The sequence below is a fragment of the Lonchura striata genome, chromosome 3 (genome assembly GCF_050655825.1).
Source record: "Lonchura striata isolate lonStrDom1 chromosome 3, ASM5065582v1, whole genome shotgun sequence".
Lineage (NCBI taxonomy): Eukaryota > Metazoa > Chordata > Aves > Passeriformes > Estrildidae > Lonchura > Lonchura striata.
In genome coordinates this window covers 86,786,788-86,805,266 of record NC_140705.1, presented here as the reverse complement: position 1 = coordinate 86,805,266, position 18,479 = coordinate 86,786,788, and the positions used below count along the sequence as shown (strand labels likewise).

The 18,479-nt window shown below is 42.5% G+C and overlaps 1 protein-coding gene across 14 annotated transcripts in view; it reads left to right on the top strand.

Moving 5' to 3' along the window:
• The window catches only part of RALGAPA2 (Ral GTPase activating protein catalytic subunit alpha 2), a 96,106-nt gene that overhangs the window by 9,272 nt on the left and 68,355 nt on the right, over nt 1–18,479 (top strand). For 8 of the 14 annotated variants that reach the window (XR_014953863.1, XR_014953864.1, XM_085575621.1 and 5 more), the window contains exons 4-21: nt 3,168–3,225; nt 4,464–4,507; nt 4,938–5,112; nt 5,569–5,684; nt 6,885–7,023; nt 7,450–7,649; nt 8,555–8,782; nt 9,065–9,238; nt 10,079–10,216; nt 10,812–10,960; nt 11,137–11,248; nt 11,917–12,154; nt 12,664–12,828; nt 13,998–14,138; nt 15,390–15,515; nt 16,000–16,082; nt 16,879–16,969; nt 17,112–17,291. Coding sequence is in view for 12 of the 14 variants with exons in the window: in XM_085575621.1 (XP_085431747.1) it covers nt 3,168–3,225; nt 4,464–4,507; nt 4,938–5,112; nt 5,569–5,684; nt 6,885–7,023; nt 7,450–7,649; nt 8,555–8,782; nt 9,065–9,238; nt 10,079–10,216; nt 10,812–10,960; nt 11,137–11,248; nt 11,917–12,154; nt 12,664–12,828; nt 13,998–14,138; nt 15,390–15,515; nt 16,000–16,082; nt 16,879–16,969; nt 17,112–17,291 (2,557 nt within the window). In the remaining 2 variants the exon portion in view is untranslated. The other 6 variants (XM_085575624.1, XM_085575627.1, XM_085575630.1 and 3 more) reach the window with 5 other exon arrangements.

The window sequence follows — 18,479 nt, the reverse complement described above, 5'->3', positions numbered from 1 at the left end:
GGGCGTGGCTGTTGTTGATCCAAGACTAGACTGACATGTCCAGAGCAGCAGAACAGCAGTGCTCATTGTCCCCCGTGGCCATGGGGCTGGCAAACATCCGCTGGGATCCCAGGTGAGGATTGGGCCCAGCCTCAGTGTTCCCTGTGTCCTGCAGCAGGGTGGCCAGCATGTGATGATGGGCACAGAGCTACCAGTCATGGCGGGATTCAACCAGGGGGGCAAAAACAAAAGGCTTTTAAAAAGAAATAGCAGTTTTGGTTAAGTCGGAGTGAGTCTGTCAAAATACAAACCTTGGTGGTTTTTATTTTGCGTCAATAAAAGAGAGAGACACAGCTTTCAAAAAGCAACATCCTGTGTAAACTAAGATTTAAACTTAACATTATTCCTAGTCATGCAGGAAGTCCAAACGAAAAAGAACTATGGATAATCAGTTAAAAGAACTGACAGATACCCTGATGTGTTGATCAGTAGTAATACCTAATTTCTATTTCAAGTGTGTTATAATGGATTACCATATAGATGCAGCAAAGCACTAAGCATTAAATAGATCTATGTGTTTTCTGAAAAAGCAATATTATTTCGCACTGTGGGGTTTCTTAAAATATTTCTTATTAGTGTAGTGTGAAACTAGGAACAAGATGTCAATAGCCAGCTTGGATTCACAGCAGTGTGGCTGACAGCCTGGGCTGGAGGGGAAGAAACTTTCATCTGTTATATAGCAATAACAGTGCATGTTCTTTAGAGCATCAGGGGTGGGGAGGGTGTACAAAATATTGCTGGAAAGGTGAAGTTGCAAAGGGAACAACTATAGCTAGCTCACGACTTGTGCAGTCTTGTGTCATGCTGCAACACCACCTCAGTCTGGGACTGCAGTGTTCAGGGCAAAAATCACTGGCTGGAAGTTGTGCTAGTGGAACTGGGGCTTAGCTTGTAAACCTTCAGAATTTATATTTAGTGATGTAGACTTTGCACATGGGTGACTTCTTTTTGCATTGCAGGAGAAGGTGTTGGGTCTGCATTTGTATCATTTAAAGTGGCCCTGCGCTGCTGCAGAGTTGTTCCGTCTGCAGTGCAGGAGAGGGACAAGGTTGCTTTTTTAGAATGCCTGGTTGCTATGGGGCAGGACCATGCAGGTGATCAGTCAGACCCTTGCATTTTTTTTCAAAATACATGTTGTTTTCCTGGTTTTGAGATGCTGTAAAGGAGAACACAAGCAAAGTGACTTAAGTGTCTACATTTTTTGCTATGTGAAAAGACTTTGGGGTATGGGAGCTTTTCTCAGATAGGAACTTCTGTCCTCTTACTGATGGTTTGAACCATTTAATTTTTTTGATTCAGTCACCTGACAAGGATGTTGGATTCTCTGTTTTGTAAAGAGAAAAGAATGGTAGGCATATTGTTTTCTGCCCTGACCCCACCAGTTTTGTGCAGATTAGAGTTTAGGCTTGATTTTCCTGCTTGTTGTTGAACTGTGCAACAGTATTTGTTTTTCTGCTTTTCTCTGGATACAACCTAAAGTTCACTGAGACTTGGATGTGAAAATTCTTACCAAATTCTTTTCTGAATGGGTCTTTATTTTGGAGCTTTGCACTTTTTCACCCTATGTAGCTTGCACCTTGTCACAGCTCACTTTCTGGAATGGAATCTTGTGTTCAAATTTAGGTGAACCTGTGTAACAGACTAAAACAATGAAAACAAAATACGCAAGGTTTTGTCTGGTTTTACATGACAAATGTGCCAATGTATGAAGCTTCCTTCCTGCAGTGTGTTGTGTGACACCTGAATCCAGCCCAGTTTTTTTGTTGCTGGCTTGCCATAGGGTTTTGTTTCTTGGAGCTTTTCCTCACACACCTCAGGCACACAGCTTGTGGTGAGCCTGGGCACAGACCCAACTTCCACGCAGAGCTCCTAGGTTAGGTTGGGTTAGAAGTGCTCCTGGGCTAGCTTGGGATTCCTTTCTGCACTGTGCCAAGTTAGGTAATGATTAATGCCAGAAATAGTCTGGAGGAGTGGTGGGCTGCCAGTGTTTTAATGTTTAGATGGATAATGATCACTCTTTGTCCATGGATCCTGCAATCTGATTGGTGTTTAACTAACAGGTAAAGCCCCAGTATAAGTCATGGCCTTGTTTTTAGCCAGTTGGATCCTTCATCCCAAGCATTCCTGCTGCCCATGGATAGGGAGTTCAACCTCTGGACCCTCTGCTCCTGGGGTCCTGCTGCCACGGTGTGCTGGGGAGGGAGCTGTGGGAGTTACACTGGAACAAAATACAAGGCACAAAATACATGGAAAGGACCTGCCTGGTTTGCATTTTTATTCTGGTAACCTTTCAGAAATGCTCTTTACTGTGTGGGAAGCACATGCTATGGTGAAGGTGTGGAGGAGGACCAGCCTCTCTGTGACCCAAGGTCTAGCTCCCTATGTCCATGAACTTGTCATGACTACTATCCTCTGCCACGAAGAAAGGAACATTCCATATTCAAAAAGACTGTTCTGAGCGTTGAATATAATTTCTGAAGCCCTTTATTGTCAAAAGCAGGAGGTCTGTCCTGCTCCATATCTTGAGCACATGCTGTGGCAGTGGTAGTGACTCTCACCCAGCTCCCAGGGTTAGCCCACAGTGCCGGCTGCTTTCTGGACTGTGATACTTTGTTTTTTCCTGTGAGCTTCTGTATGCAGAACACCTTCAAATGGGCCACTGTTGCTTAGGTGACCCATCATCCATTTGCATCCTGCATGTGGTATTACTGAGAACTTAGAGGTGCTTTGTTGTGCAGAAATTCGTGCCAGTCATTTTGTTTGATAATTGGAAGGAACTGTCAGTCATTTATAACATTGTTTAATTTCATTTGATCTCCAAACAGAAGTGTTCAAAACCAGTTTCCTGTTTAATATGTCTTCCTAATTTCTTATTTCAATGGCTGAAAAGTTGTAAGTTGGAGACATTTTTTGTGCGTAACCTGTGTGAAGCCCTGTGTACTGCCAGACATTTACGAGGCGGAGCAGCAGAATGTGAGCTGCGCTACTGCCATAGTCCATGCTGCCAGTAGTTTAAAAAGAAACTGTGTGTATATTCCCATCTCATTTGTATGTTGTGTATCCGTTTCTCTGTATCCCCGGCAAACCAGATTCATTACAGAAAATTTGACTAGTTTTGTTTCCTGCAGAAAATATTGCAGCTACTACCAGAGAGGATTTTTTATCGATGGCATTTTCGCAGTATAGGTAAGAAGAAATTGTTTTTAAAAAAATACAGACTTTTTAGTAGTTTTTCAGATCAGTTTTTCTTTTAATGAGCGATATATGAGTAGAGTTATGAATACATGGTGTTTGTGCAAGTTTGGCCCAAGCTGTCTTTCCCAGATTCTCATGAAACTGAGGATTTTCCCAGCATCCTGTTAGAATATGGCCTTGGCCATGACAGACACAAGATTCTCATGAGTGGTTTCCTCAGACCAAGGCTTTTCTTTCCTCACGCTCTGGTAGTAAAGAAGCTTCTGGAAGAAGGGAGGAAGTAGGAGGAGTCTGGCAGAGAGCAGTCTTGGGTGGCCAGAACACCTTGAAATCCAGTCAAGTGGTTTAACGTGGTAATTTCCTCTGAATCAAATGCCTTGGATTCGCCACTACTTTTCAAATTCTGCTTCCAAATGCCATCAGTGTGGCACCAATGGTTTTTTATGCTGCTTATTAAAATTTTCTGGGAGGGGTTATCTTCTTTCCAAGTAGGACTTTTTGGTTGAGGTTGGTTTGCAGAACTGTCTGACCAGCTGCCATTTTTGTCATCAGAACAAGGAATTGCTTTTGCAGAAGAACAATGAGCGGAAGTTAAAGGTCAAGGAAAGGGCTGTTGTCACATTTCCACTCAGCACTGACAAAAACAAGAGGAGACATCTGCCTGGCCACTTCATAACGGTTCAGCTGCACTAGTCCAGACAAAATTGTTTCCACTCAGTTGCTCTGTAGCTGTTATATTCCTTATGCTTCTATTGAGTGGTCATAGTGGCAAAATTTTTAATCTATGTCCAAAAAGTGATGTACAAAATTTGGCAGAGCATTCATTTACACTTTTGCCTTATGATTTCCTTTTGCTTAACATTCATGTGCATTAATGTGAATTTCCTATATATGCCAACAATTTCTATATAATCTTGTGAAATGGCAAGAATTTGCGGGAAGGAGGCCATTTAAGGAATGTGTATAATTCACCGATCTTACTATTAATGAAAATAATTTGAGACATGGTCCTCTGACGAAACCCAGAGGACCTCACTCCTGTGAAAGATACATCACATTTAATCTTGGGTGGTGGTGATTGTAGCTGGATTCAGTTGGAGGTTTCCCCCCATAGTTGTCTTAAAACCCAGTGCAGTGGCCCCAGAATAAATTAAAATATTCATGAAATATTTTTTAAAACATTGTGGTGGGAAGAGTCTGATAATGTCTACTTAATTTTCTTAATCCAGGGTCGATTCTGAAGAAGCTTTTGCATACTGGAAATTCTCTCAAGGTATTGCATTGATGTTTTCATATTTCTGTTCGCTTTAATTCCTGTGAAGTATGCTTCCCAGTAGCAGTGTTTTCCAGATTGTTAGGCTTTGTAATTTTTTCTTATTCACCTTTTAAGTGTAAGTTTTATTATTGTGATCCTTGATTATTTTAATATGTGTTTTCAGTTATTTTGCTACTCTCGTGACCTTTGTGAAGTTACTTGGAGAAGGTATTAATGGATGTTGCTTAATATCTAGTTTTTTGAGCTTTCTTTGTCATTAGAGCTAGGTTTATATTAATAATGTGATTACCCTTGGTATGATGGCAAGACCTTGCAGCACTTAAGCTGGGATGAACCTCTCGCCCTGCCTGGTGTGAACCATTTACCTGTGTTATTGCACTTACAGACCTGTGTAACTGCCTTTTTGCCCAAATGCACCCCTTTGCAGCTCAGATGTGAAGGAATCCGCTTGTTCCTGCTGTGGCTGCAAGCCCTCCAGACCAACTGTGGTGAGGAGCAGATCCTGATGTTCGCCTGCCTGGTGCCTGGCTTTCCTTCGCTGCCATCCTCACGCGGGCCCTGCACACTGGAGAGCCTGGTCAGCCCCCCGGCTGTGCCTGATGGTGAGCCTTCTCCTGGGGTGCCTCTCCTGGAGGAGGGGGCAATGGATGCTGCTGGCTGTCCCTGGGATTCTGAGCTGGCGGCAGCGTGTGTCCAGCTGCTGGGCTGGTGCGGCTCTAGAGCCGGCTGCTCCTGTCCCTCTGAGTGGTCAGGGTTTGCTCTTTGGCTCTGGGGTGGTTTTAATACAGGTGCAGCAGCAGCAGGAGCATTTTACTGCCCCTCAAGCAAGTGTGGAGATTTCCTCCTTGTTGGCTCCCTGCTGGTGTCAGCCCTTCCAAGCTGCCAGGAATCTGGTGTCATCCTCGCTGGGATGTACCGGGACTTTGGACATCCAAGCAACTGCTGGACTTGAACAGCTTGGTAGTGCCCTAATGGGTATTTTCAAATCAATCTTTTACAGAAAATAGCTTTTATTTCAGTATTTTTATGAGTTCTATGCTTAAAATATTTTATTTTAGCCAAGATATTTCCAGAAGAAATAACACCACTTTTGCCAGCTGTCTCTGGGGAGAAAATTGCAGAAGACCAGACCTGCTATTTTCTCCAGCTCCTGCTAAAATATATGGTAATTCAGGTGAGGAGGATGGATGTTTGAAACTGTTCATATTTGGAGGATGTATTTGTGGTAGAAAATTACACTGTATCTTTGTGGAGCTGGGTTACCCTTCCGCAGCACATTTTGTACTCTTAAGTGGAAAATTATCCCAAAGGTATTTCGTTGTGCCATTTTTGGTGAAAATAAGAAGTTGGTCACACTTTTGTGATAAGAATTAATGAATGTTATCCAAACTGGCAGAGTAACTGACTGTTTAATGTGCTCGTGGTTGCATTTAAAAAATTGATGTGGGGTAAAGATTCAGTTTGTTCTCTTTGGACACATACCTAGATGAAAAGGAATGTAAAGGACACTGGAGGAAGAGATAAAGAGATGGCTTCTCTGATGTTTTTAAAATTATGCAAGTAACATGTACATAAAATTTTAATTAGAAGTAGATCAGATTAATCTGTACACGAAATAAATTAAGATAATGTATGTATTTTAAAAGTACAAATTAAGCAACATTTGAAATAAAGTGGAAGATGTGCAGACAATGAACATTAAAGAGCCTTGTTATTAAAAAAAGATAAATTATAATTAAATACTTTGAGGTACACTTTCTAATATGAAAAGGCAAGACCAAAATAATATTTGGAAAGGGTTTTGTAATCTTGAATAAGTGCTTTATTTTAAAAAGTGGCTGTATGAAATTATCAGCTTCCTCCACAGCACCCTTTGTTTTACATATAAGAGTCTCACAACACTTTAGTTAAAAACAAAAATGTCACTCTTCTTTTTATACTCTTGTTACCTGTGTGGGATCTAAACAAACATGCTTACTCTACGAATCCCCCTGCATAGGGGTCCCAGTGTTTGTTTACTTGTGTTTATTCTGACGAAGAAAATACTAATGATAAAAGCAGAGCTCAAAGTGACTTTGTCAAAATGTACGCATAAGAAGCAAATTTATTGAGAGCAGAACAGGACAGTTGCTGTCCTTCTCTGGTCAGAACAGCTGAAATACACTGGCTTCCACTAAGCTTGCTGGCTTTGGGGGGATGTTCTATTCTTACTTTCCATTCTTACTGCAGTTTGTAAAGGTTGTTTTGGGGCTGTGCTGCTTTTTCTTTTCTTACTGAACTGTTGTTGCTAGATTTTTTGTGTTGAGGGGGAAGCAATTGTCAGTATAACATATTAACTTAAAGCTTTTTGTTTCTCTCTAACTCCGTGACAAAGGCTGCCAGCTTGGAGTGGAAAAACAAGGAGAACCAAGACACTGGGTTTAAGTTTCTCTTTACTTTGTTCAGAAAATACTATCTTCCTCACTTGTTCCCATCTTTTACAAAGCTAACCAACCTCTACAAACCTGTGCTTGGTAAGTAGTGGGTTTTGCCTTTGAAGAGGAAAAAGCCAGAGCCTGCTCTTGGCAGCATCTCTGTTCTCTGCTGATGTATCGCTGCAGCTCTGCGGGATGAGGAGTTTTTTCTCCCTGGTTTAGTGTAAAACTAACTTACGTTGTAAGGGCTGGTTCTTTGTTTCAGCTTTTGCCCTTCCTTTTGCAGCCCTTCTCTTTTGCTTTCCTTTGTTTTGAGTGATACAAGCTATAACCTTGGGAAAGAGCTGTGCTGTTACGTTCTCCTGAGGAGCAATAAAGTTAGGATAGAATACAAGCATTAATAAAATGAAAGCAGTCATTCATTGCATCTGTTATTCTTGGGTGACATATTTGGTACATGTAGCCAGAGTTCGGAAGCAATTGCTAAGATTCCACTTTGTTTCTCTCTTTCTTTTTGTCCCCCAGACATCCCTGATATCAGGCCGAGGCCAGTGTATGTCACTGCAACCCGGAACAATGAGAGTGTCTACAGCACAAAAATCCCCTACATGGCAGCTCGAGTGATTTTTATCAAGTGGCTCGTTACCTTCTTCCTTGAAAAGAAGTATTTAACTGCTGTTCAGAATACAAAAAATGGAGGAGAAACGCTCCCTAAAATTATTCAGGTGGGCTTTAAAGTTTACCTCTCTTCTTGCATATATGCTAACCTTGCAGGTGATCTCACTGCACTGACAGCTGAAGCACAAAGAAATGCTACCCCATAGTGAATAGTTTATGTAGCTCTTTGATTTTCTTTGATAGAAGAGGGAGTCTTCAGGCAAAACTCTTCGGTAATTCAGTAGAAGTTTTTTTTCCCTCATAACTTTTTTCATTACCACCTTCAGCAGTATTACATTTAGACTTTTGGAATTTACTCTGTTAACTGTCATACTTGGTAACTCCATGGACCATTTCCTAGTGACATCAAAGGCTGCTTTGTTTTCTTCTCAGTTATTTCAGCTGTTTACAATGAAATATTAGAGAAATATTTCATTTATAAACTCACGATTGAGACTCCTCTGGTGTTAGATACCTCACAATGAATTTCATAAATCAATGCTTTTGAGAGACTCTCGCAGCTTTCTGTTAAGAATTTAGAATCAATCTCAGGACCAAAATTTGGTCTTGAATCATAGGTGAGTGTCAGTTGTGGGCTCAGCAGAGAAGCAACACAGTTTGAGAGGTTGCAAAATGTGCGCAGTGCCAGAACAAAACCTGGCAAAAAGGTGTTGGGCCTTATAATGTGTAGTGCTATAATCCATCTTTTCCCCAAGATAAAGGGACTTGGGGATTCCTCTCCACTGTGTCTGTGCCTTCCTTTACACTCTTAGTGTGGAGTGGACAATTCAGTTGTTGTGTGCTGCAAGGAAGTGTCCAGTTTATAAAGACCAAGTTCCTTCTTAGATGGAGTGGTAGACTGAAATCTGTTGTGTCTGACTGCTGGGATGGCAGTGTTGTGCCAGACAGGGTATCCTGAGCTCTCCATGAGGATCCCAGAGTGTAAGGGTGATGTGCTGTGCTGTGCCTGCAGACAGTTGCCGTAGGCCAGGAGAAGAGCGTGGAGATGGAGACCGGTGCAGCGCCTGCAGGCGAGCAGGAGCGCAGCCACTCCAGCAGCAGCAGCCTGTCAGACAGGAAGCTCAGCAGCTGCAGCCTCTGCAGCGTCGAGGAACAGCACCGCAGTGTCTACGAGATGGTGCAGGGCATCCTTCTCTCCACGCGTGGATACGTCAACTTCGTCAATGAGGTGTTCCGCCAGGTCACTGCCCACAGCTGCTCGCTGTCCTGGTTTTTGTTTCTGAAGGGAACGGGTGTGAGAGACACCCTGGGGGGCTGGTCCCTGGACAAACTTGGTGCTGGTCACAGCAACAGCCTTTGAGGTCGGGCTCCCCCCTAGGTCTAGTTTAACAACCAGATTATGGAACTGTTAAGGGAACTGAAGCTTGGTATGTAATATGGCAGTGTGGGTGGTGGTGTGTGTGTTTGTATGCACCACATTTGTGTCCTATGTGGAGTGAAATCAGGGAACTTGCCTTTTCAGGCTTTTTTGTTGCCGCCTTCTGATATATCTGCAACACGGAAGGTGGTGAAAGTGTACCAGAAGTGGATACTGCAGGAGAAACCTGTGTTCATGGAGGAGCCAGACAAAAAGGAGGACGGCCAGGATGCTGTTGCTCCCTTGGAAGACTCCTCAGTGCAAACAGACGGTAAACATGTATGGTATCCCTGTTTCTTACTTTGTCCGCTGCAACATGGGGCTTTTCACCTCACTCTGTAGAGGAATAACAGTTTAAGGTGTGAGGGGAATAGAGGTTAAAAAATGCTTTTAGTTAAGGGCTCGCAGTTGAAATAGTTACTAAGTAGCACTTAGAGTGCAGGGAGGGTTGCAGTTGATTATAGAAACATCATTTATGGTTATTTCCTGCATATGTAAATATGACAGCAGGAACTTCATGGAAGAAATGCTGATGGGTTTTACAATGCTAAAATTGACTGTCTGCTGGCCTAAGGCATGGAGATCTATTTCATTTTGCTGGTGCTTAAAAACTTGACAACATGTATTAATTTCTGTATATTGTAACTGGATATCTTTATCTAGAAAATTTAACTGTAGATACAGTTCCTATGCATCATCCTTTAATATCCTGTTTTGAACCATCAGAAAAATTCTTTGACACTGTTGACACTGCAACACTCTTTAAAAGGAAGTTTTCTAGTACTGAATAAGATGTTTGATTGTAAAAGCGTGAGAATGACAGGGTTTTTACCTTGTTTTGTAGAGAATTTATAGTTTTGCCACGCTTAAATTCAAGTGTTAGTGCAATCAGCAGCTATGAAAAGTGGTGAAAAATATTTTAAGTAACATACCTTCTAAAACTTTTATGAACCTTCCAATTCCACATAGGGAAATAACAAAATAATAGCCAAGAGTTCCCTGTGGAAACAAGTGTATGCCGTGCCAATTTCCCTACTTTTGCTGCTGACCTCAGGGATGGTTCTGTTTCAGTTGTGAGGTGTTCCTTTGTGCCCTGCCACTAACCAGGCTGTTTGGCAGCTCTCCTCGGAGCCCTGTGGACACAAGCGCTCCTCCAGCTGGGGCAGAACTTACTCCTTCACCAGCGCTGTCAGCAGGGGCTGCGTGCTGGAGGATGAGGACAGGGATGTGAAGGCTGGTGCTCAGGCTGCACTGCAGGTGAGCTTGGAGGAGCTGTGTGGGAGGGGGACATGTGGGGCCGAGATCTGCCTCTTCACAGAACTTGAACTGCGAAGTCCATTACAATCTCCGAGATGGAGGAAAAGAAATACCGGGGCTTGATTTGTTCTGTAAGACACAATTTGGACTTCATGTGTCACTCTGAAATGTGTATATTAAACCACATGACCATGTCTTAAGGCCAAAGATCTGCATTTTAATACAGAAGGGTATTTTTTTCCTCCTGTGAGTACTAGGAATTAATCAGAACCATGCATTTACTTTTTCTGAACTTCATTTATTGAAAATACTGGTGGTTGTTTAAGCATATGATGGCAGGAAATGAGTGGCTAGAGGAATGTCCTCTTGCCTGCCCTAGCAGAGGAGACACCCACAAACCACAAACTGAGCCTTGGTGGGCGTGTGATGGGAGCCACCTGGCGCCTTGCTGGAATAACAGAAAAATAAAGTGATGGGTAAAAATGAAACTTCCTCTAAGGAAAGGGGAAGATTTAACTGAAGGAGCACAGGTATTTTGTTGTAAGTTTTGCCTGTTTTCATTCCTAACACTGTTCAAATGGACTGTCAATGCCAGGTATTCCTGACAAACTCGGCAAACGTTTTCCTGCTGGAGCCATGCACTGAGGTCCCTTTGCTGCTGAAGGAGCAGGTGGATGCCTGCAAAGCTGTTCTCAGCATCTTCAGGCGCATGATAATGGAGCTGTCTATGAACAGAAAGACATGGTAAGGTTAACATACCATAATTTAAGAGAAAAAGTTGTTACAGTCCACAACCAACCAATCTATTTTATGAATTATCTGTGAAGTCTGAAGTGTGACTGCATTCTCAGTAAGTAAAGCTTTGCTGCAGGATTAATGAGCAGGTACAACTAATAGAGCACCTTTTGTTTTGGAATCAGGGAACAGATGCTGCAGATACTCCTCAGAATAACAGAAGCTGTGATGCAGAAGCCAAAGGAGAACCAGACAAAGGACACATTTGCTCAGAGTATGGCGGGGCTGCTGTTCCGTGTGAGTGAGTGGGGCTGGTTGGTTTGCTCTGTCACAACTGCTCACAGTTTTAATTGAGTATGAAACCTACTTGCATTACTGTGTAGGAGGGGTTTCTCATGTTTTGCTAGTAATTATTTTGTAAACTGTTACTAAAAGAGGGAGAGTTGTGTTTGCGCTGTTCTTCAGGGCTATGTTGCAAACTGTGGTAGCACAGATGGGCTAGAGACATTCAGTGAATATCTCTAAAGTGTAAGAATCAAGTAACTGTTTTCCTAAAAGTCCAGCTGGAATGTCAAAACTGAGTCACACTGAGTGAAAGAGACATTTATGGTTCCTACTATACTTCCAGCCTGGATAGTGTAAGTGGGTGTGTAGTGCTGCCCCAGGGTTCAGTTGCTGCAGTCATTTCATGTGTGTAGGACAGTCAGTCATTCTGCTGTTATTATAGAGTGTCTTATTTCAGTTTGCCAGACAACATTTAGCCAGAAATTTTTCTTAATTTCCTTCATCAGTAACTTTCCCTATTATTTCTAGGGGTGGTTTTTGGGGGAAAATAGCACTGCATATCAGTTGTGCCTCACCAAGAGCCCATGTTGATGTGCAGGTCAGAGTAGTTGGTTGGGCTTGGTGTGCTGTACTCATCTTGTTAGCCCTGCCCGAGCTGCCACTGGTGTCTCTTCCCTCAGACTCTCATTGTGGCTTGGATCAGAGCGAACCTGAGCGTTTACATCTCTCGGGAGCTGTGGGATGAGCTGCTCAGTGTCCTATCCACCCTGACAGACTGGGAGGAGCTCATCAATGAGTGGGCCAACATCATGGACTCCTTGACAGCAGTGCTGGCCAGGACTGTGTATGGCGTGGAGATGACAAACCTGCCCCTGGACAAGCTCAGTGAACAGAAGGAAAAAAAGCAGAGAGGCAAAGGTTCATCTTTCTGCTTCAGTGCTTTTTTGTATCAAACTGGTTAAATATTGAAGCTTAATCTTAAAAATTAATTTAATGTTAAACACTACTTAACCTGGTGTAAAAACCTCTTAATCAAATGTGAAGCAGTTGGGATTTGTGTGTTGTCATCCTTCACTGTGGAGGAGAGGTAGTTTAGGGCAGGTTGGGGTCTGCGCCTACAGTTAGGGTTTTTTGGATAGAAGAGATTAAATGTGGTTTCCTTTGCTGTTGGCTGGCACTGGCAACTTTGTAAAAATTCCTTTGTGTATTTTTAGTAAAGTTTCTAATTTACAGTATTTTAGCTGCATTTGCATGGCACCTTGAGATCGATGCATAGTTTGAACTACCAGTCAGTTTTGATTAATAGTGAAAGTTAACCTGTGTTGTTTAAAGTATTAATATTTGCTGTGTCTGAGTCTATTCGTACTTCAGCAAAAATCCATGCCAAAGCATCCAGTGCCAGAAAATTCTGTGTTCTTTGTCCTAAGGTGGTGTTTTAGAGCCTCAGAAGACAGCTGTAGTAGGAAGATCTTTTTCCTTAAGCTGGAAAAGTCACCCTGAAGTTGTGGAGCCAATGAGATTCAGAAGTGCCACAACCTCTGGGGCCCCAGGAGTGGAGAAAGCAAGAAACATTGTTCGTCAGAGAGCCACAGGTTAGACCACAGCTGAGTGCTTTGATACCCAGACACTTGGTAACACTCAAGTTTTAAATCTGTTTCTGAGGGCTGGCTGCTGCCAAAAGCAGCTCAATAATTAACTGCCTCAACAGAGAGGTTGCACATCCATGTCAGGATGTCTTGGCCAGTGTGAATCACAGAGTCAAAGTATTTTGGTCAAAGCTGTGGTAGTCAAAACTATATAAGCTTTCAGCTACAGGACATTGAATCATGAGTTAAACCTGTTCATGTTAGGGGTTTTTCTAGAGCTACATGGCTATTTTTATCAGTTCCTAAGAGAGCATTACTGTCAGGCAGATAGCAGATATTGATACAGCTATTTCCTAGGAGCGCAAGGTAAAATCATGTATTTAATATTATCCTTTCATAGTTGTTTTATGTGCTCTCTTTTTCTTGGCATGATGAGGTTTTCCTCTCATGTACTTCTGGAAAGAGGAAAGCAGGAGGGAGGCTGGGGTGAGGAATGTTGGAGTAATGACTGAGACTCCAGACATGGAACAGATCTCTGTTCGAGCATTTCAGCAGCCTGAACCTGGCCTTTCTTTATATCATGTCAGCATGTTTCCATGTGTTGGTTCGCTGGGGCAGACTCCTGTGGAAGCCCCTTGCTTTGAGCAGGAGCTGCTGAGCTGCACAGCTCCCTCCCCAGTTCCTTACCAGGAAAGCTGGAAGGAGGGGAGAGCACTTGGGGTTTGTGGCTCCATGGCTTAGCCATGGCCTCCAGCCTGGATCACAGAGTGCTTTGGCAGTAGAGCCAGTTCAGTCTTGAGTTTTATTTCTAAATTCCATGAGTCCCTGTTTGTGCTCCAGTGGAGGGTCCTCTCTACTGCTGCAGCATTTTCCCCTTTGACACCCTGCCAGAGCAGTAGGGCTAACCTGGAAGTGTTGATCCACAGCTTTTCTTGTTTGTGTGTGTTCAGATAAATGGCACTTCCACACTTGCTGTGGATCAGAAATCCCTGATTATTACCCTTTCAGTGTGAGAGACTTGCACAATATTAACTTACATCTCAGGAGAGAAACCCCTGGGCTTACTGTCAAAAAGCTTTATCCCAAAACTCTGGGTTTTGTTGTGTTGTGACACTCAGAACTGCAATATTTCACTGTTTTCGTGATATAATTATTGCTCTATTTTTTCCTGTAAGCTAAGCGAAGCCAGTCTGTCAGCAACTGTGTTCATCTTTATGAGGCTTTGCCAGCCACTAAAAGTGTACCTCTTCTGCTTCACACTGTGAGCTCTCTCTTCCCTGGTATCTCTTACACTTCTTGCTCTCACAGACTGTCAGGTACTGTACTTTATAGTCATCTTTGAGATCAGTGTTCTTTATATTTTTAAACTGCTGTCTGTCTGTTCCCTTTCTGTTCAGTTGGTTCTTCTCAGAATGTTTGCAGCAGTGCAAGCAAAGCAAATTTTGTTCATGTTGATATTAAAGACTGCCATCAATTGCAATTAAGTCTATATTACCCAGTAAATAAAGTAAAAATTCCCATGTTTCACTTCCTGGGAGGGATTTGTGACTCCCGAGTCCTGCCCAGACTCATTACCTGCAGTAGCAAGAAAGGAGAGTTCTGTATATGGTGTTTTATGGCCCTGTGGGGATTCCTGCTCAGTGAAACATCTTTGGTGTGTTTTCATCTCAAGTTATTTTGGAGGGAACGCTGAAATAGTTCCAGTTAGTGAATCACATTGAATGTTTTATTTTATTGCTTTCTGTAAGACATTGAAAGTCAGCTGAAGCCAGTCAATACCAGAAATGTTCGTTTTTGTGCACGTGCCTCCTGAGAGAACTTTCTGAAATGACTACAGTGTTTATTAAGTAGTACAGCAATATTAAAACTTGCACACTGCTGGATGGAAACACTGGAGTGTTACTAGTTTTTTGTTTGTTTGTTTTTCCCCAAATGCTAAGATAAATTAATTTCTAACAGTGCAGTGTTGCTCTGTGATCTCAAGAGTTTCTGTTGCTCCTTCCCCAGCATGTCAGTTTATTTTCTCTTGGGGATTTTCATGCCTTTCTCTTTTGCTTCTCATTTGCAGTTACAACCAAACCAAAAGCTGCCTGGTTGGATTTGTCCTCACAAGCTAAACCCAAGCTATATATAGCTCAGAGCTTTTTTTATTCAAAGTTTTTAGCTTTCTTTATTGCTCCTCCCTTCCCCTCTTTCTGGAGTCACTCAGGGAGTGCAGCCGGCTTCTCCGCACACTGCATTTAAGGGAGTTCTGTTGCCTCTGCTCTGAGAATGTCCAGTTGGGGTCTTCAGGACTGAAAACCTAGCTTTGTTCATGAAACCTCCTCCTCTTTGTTAACTCCCAAAATCATGTCTCTCCTTTTCTAGGCCTTTTATGCTGCTCATGCATCTCTAAACTTTACAGTTTTTCTAAGGATATTTTATAGAATTTAAGTAATAACTTGTCAATTTTATCTTGGGAATTTTAAATATTTGCAAGGGTCATTTTTTCGTAGAGCTTAGGTGAGGAGTTCACAGATGTGCATATGAGCTCCTGCAAATATTTTGTGTTGTAATTTAATCAACAGAAGTTGAAGAATCTCAACATCTGGAAAATTCAGAAGGAACAGAAACTGCAGGCCTATTTGCAGACCAAGAGCAGCAGCTAACTCGAAGCAGCAGCATTTCAGATATTCCATCTGATTTTTTTCAAGGTAATTCTAATAAAGTACAGCAATACTGTGTTTTTCAAGGAAAAGATCTGAGACTTGTTTAGCTTCACAAATGCTGCTCTTAATTACTTTGGGTTCCAGCTCTCCTCTAAAACTTTTTAGCTCATTTTCTTAGTCGCTGCCAAAGTTAGAGACTGTGAATGCAGGATGTGACCTTTTGTAAAGCAAGAGAGGCCAAAAATGAAACCTGGAATTTGTGTGCACTTTGTATATAACTCTTTGAGTTTTCACTTGACTTGCATTTGAATTTTGTGTATTCAAGCTGCAGTTGGAGTTCACTTCCTCTCCTGTAAGTTTGTTGTGCTTCTGAAGGACTTGTCGAAGCTTCTTGTATCCCATTTAATTGTTGTATGGCCTTAACTATAAACATGAGACTCGTAAACATAGCTGAAATCTACATGAGACCTCCTATGTGTTTTGGTCCCGCAAATGTTTATAGTTCTTGTTTCCTTTCTGAAACTTCTAGGTAAAAAGGCTGGAAATTCGACTTCAGACTCCAAATCAGTTCAGGAAAATAAGGGACATGTAAAGGAGCATGAAGCCGAGCAAGTAAGGCAAACCGAAAAGTAACGTCTGTGAAGATCAGTGTTTTCTTAGCAGTGTTTTCTTTCTAATCAGAAGCTTTTTAGCATTCAGAAACTTTAGGAGGTGAAAGTGTGAAAAGCAATCCCATTTCTGGTGTGGAATCTGGAAGTGAGCCCTGTAGCAGGTTTTTGTCCTGCTGGGTGTGATCAGTTTGTGTCTCCTGACCTCAACAGCTGCTTCTGCAGTTATATCCCTGTTCTAGTCTTACACAAATAATTTTTTGAAATAACAAGAAGTTCGTAACTTTTAAAAGATAAATAATTCATGGCTATTACAGAGCTGCAGTACACTGGAATAAATGTTTGATGGTGTAAAGCACTGATGAAAATGCTTTTTGTTCAGGCATATGTTACTGTGAGTTGACATCAGCACAGGCAAACTTCATACATTTTTAATGGCAACTTTTGACTGAACAGTTGAAACAATAAGTGACTTAGCCTGATCATCTCTGTGAAATATGAAGGCTGAAAGATTTTTTTTATACCTTAACAAATTATTTCAGATATGTTTGAAAAACATAGGTTAAAAAATCCTGCTTGTAGGTGTGAAAACTGAGGTTGTGAAAGGGAGGATAAAGAATGAAATGGAAAGCCTGTTGTTTTCCTCAGGACACTGATAAGTACTTGGGTACTTTGAATATTTATGAGAATGTCTTGACCAGATTGTGGTTAATTTCTAATGACTGTGTGGGTGTGAAATTTGCTGGAGTGTGGTTTAGTGCTCAGAGCTGTATAAGCTGAGATGAATTCTTACTCTGCAGGTGCTAATGCAGAGGAGCAGCAGTACAGCTGAGTTGGATCTGAAAGCAGACTTGCAGCAATCACATGGGTATTACAGAGAGAGAGAGAAAAGTGAGTGCCACAACAATGTTTTTGTCAAGCTCAGCACCTGAAATCTGCTGTGATTTTGTTGCAGACAGCCGGGATGCTTCTCTGGGGCGCTCTGCTGCTGCAGCCTGGGATGCAGGTGTGAGCAGCGCTGTCCTGTTTGCAGGTGAGAGCGTGAGCAGCGACACGTCCCTGGGCTGTGGAGCTGACGTGGACATCGCGCTGGTGGCCTGGCAGGCGGCCGAGGATGACCCTGAGGCCGGGTCGGCCGTGGGAACAGGCGAGGATCCTGCAGCTCCGCGCTGGCTCCAGCTCAGCCCCTCACAGGAGCCCACCAACCTCACAGGTTCCGTATGCCCCACACTGTGTGTGAACTCACACGTGTGCCCAGAGAGGAGCGCGTGCTCCTCACTTGGCTTATGTGGCACATGGCACCAAGTACCCTTCCACATGCTCACTCAGAATAGTTCTGCATACCCAGAGTGGAAGGTGTTTGGATCATCAATTGATTTGCCAGTAAACAATGATCTGGAAAGTCAGCACCTGCACAGCTAAAAATAACTGTGCTTGTTACAGTGCCCAGCTAGGGTTGTGGTAGCTGGGCACTCATGGGCCTGCCCCAGTGTTGAAGTATAGCACACTAATATATGTTTTAAGTGAACAAGTTTTATTTCATAGCAGCATGGTCTGAGGAAATGTCTTACTGCATTTTTTTTTTTTTTTATGACTGATAGGAAATAAGTGGTTCATTCTTTGCCATTTGTAAAGGTACCCTTCATCTGGTAGTGCAAGTCAGATACTAGGTCAGGAACATAATGCAGTAATGGTAGGGATGTCTTACAGGCTGCTTTCCTAATGGATACATAATTTCAAGCGTACTTTTTCATGTTGACTTTTCCTTTGAAATATCTGTCCTTTAATGAACCAGCACACCTAGTCCAACTGCTCGGACTGCTGCTGTAAAAAGGGTTATACTGCCCATGGTAAGAACGGTTGTGTATGGTAAAAAATTGTTTGTGGCTGAGGTGCAGGAATTGCTTCTTTGGGGGTACAAAGAGAAAGAACCACATGTAGCAACCTGGCAGGTAATGTGGAGTGAAAGAAGTGTGTTAACAGATGTGTCATTGCCCAGCAGAGCTGAAGTGTCCTTAACTGCATTCCTGCCTCTCAGCCAAGTCACAACTCGCTTTGCTGTGGAAACCTGATAGGGTAAGGCAGATCAACACTGACACTGCCACTGAGCAGCAGATGCCACTTCCCTGAGCACAGATCTGTAGGAGAACATTCTAATGTGCTTAGCACATCCTAATGTGTGGTTTAGCACTTTGGGACTTCATAATGCTACAAAACAAATAGGGGGGGAAATCCCCAAAAAGTTGTTTTTTAAATATATTCAAACATGTAAGGATCAAAAATGCCTTTTTTTTCACTAACCTTCTTGAGTCCTCAGAGGACATGAGTTATTTCCTTCTGCCTGTGTAGAGGTTTCCTGCAACTTCCTTCCATGCCTTGGTTGCTGCAGGTACACCTGGAG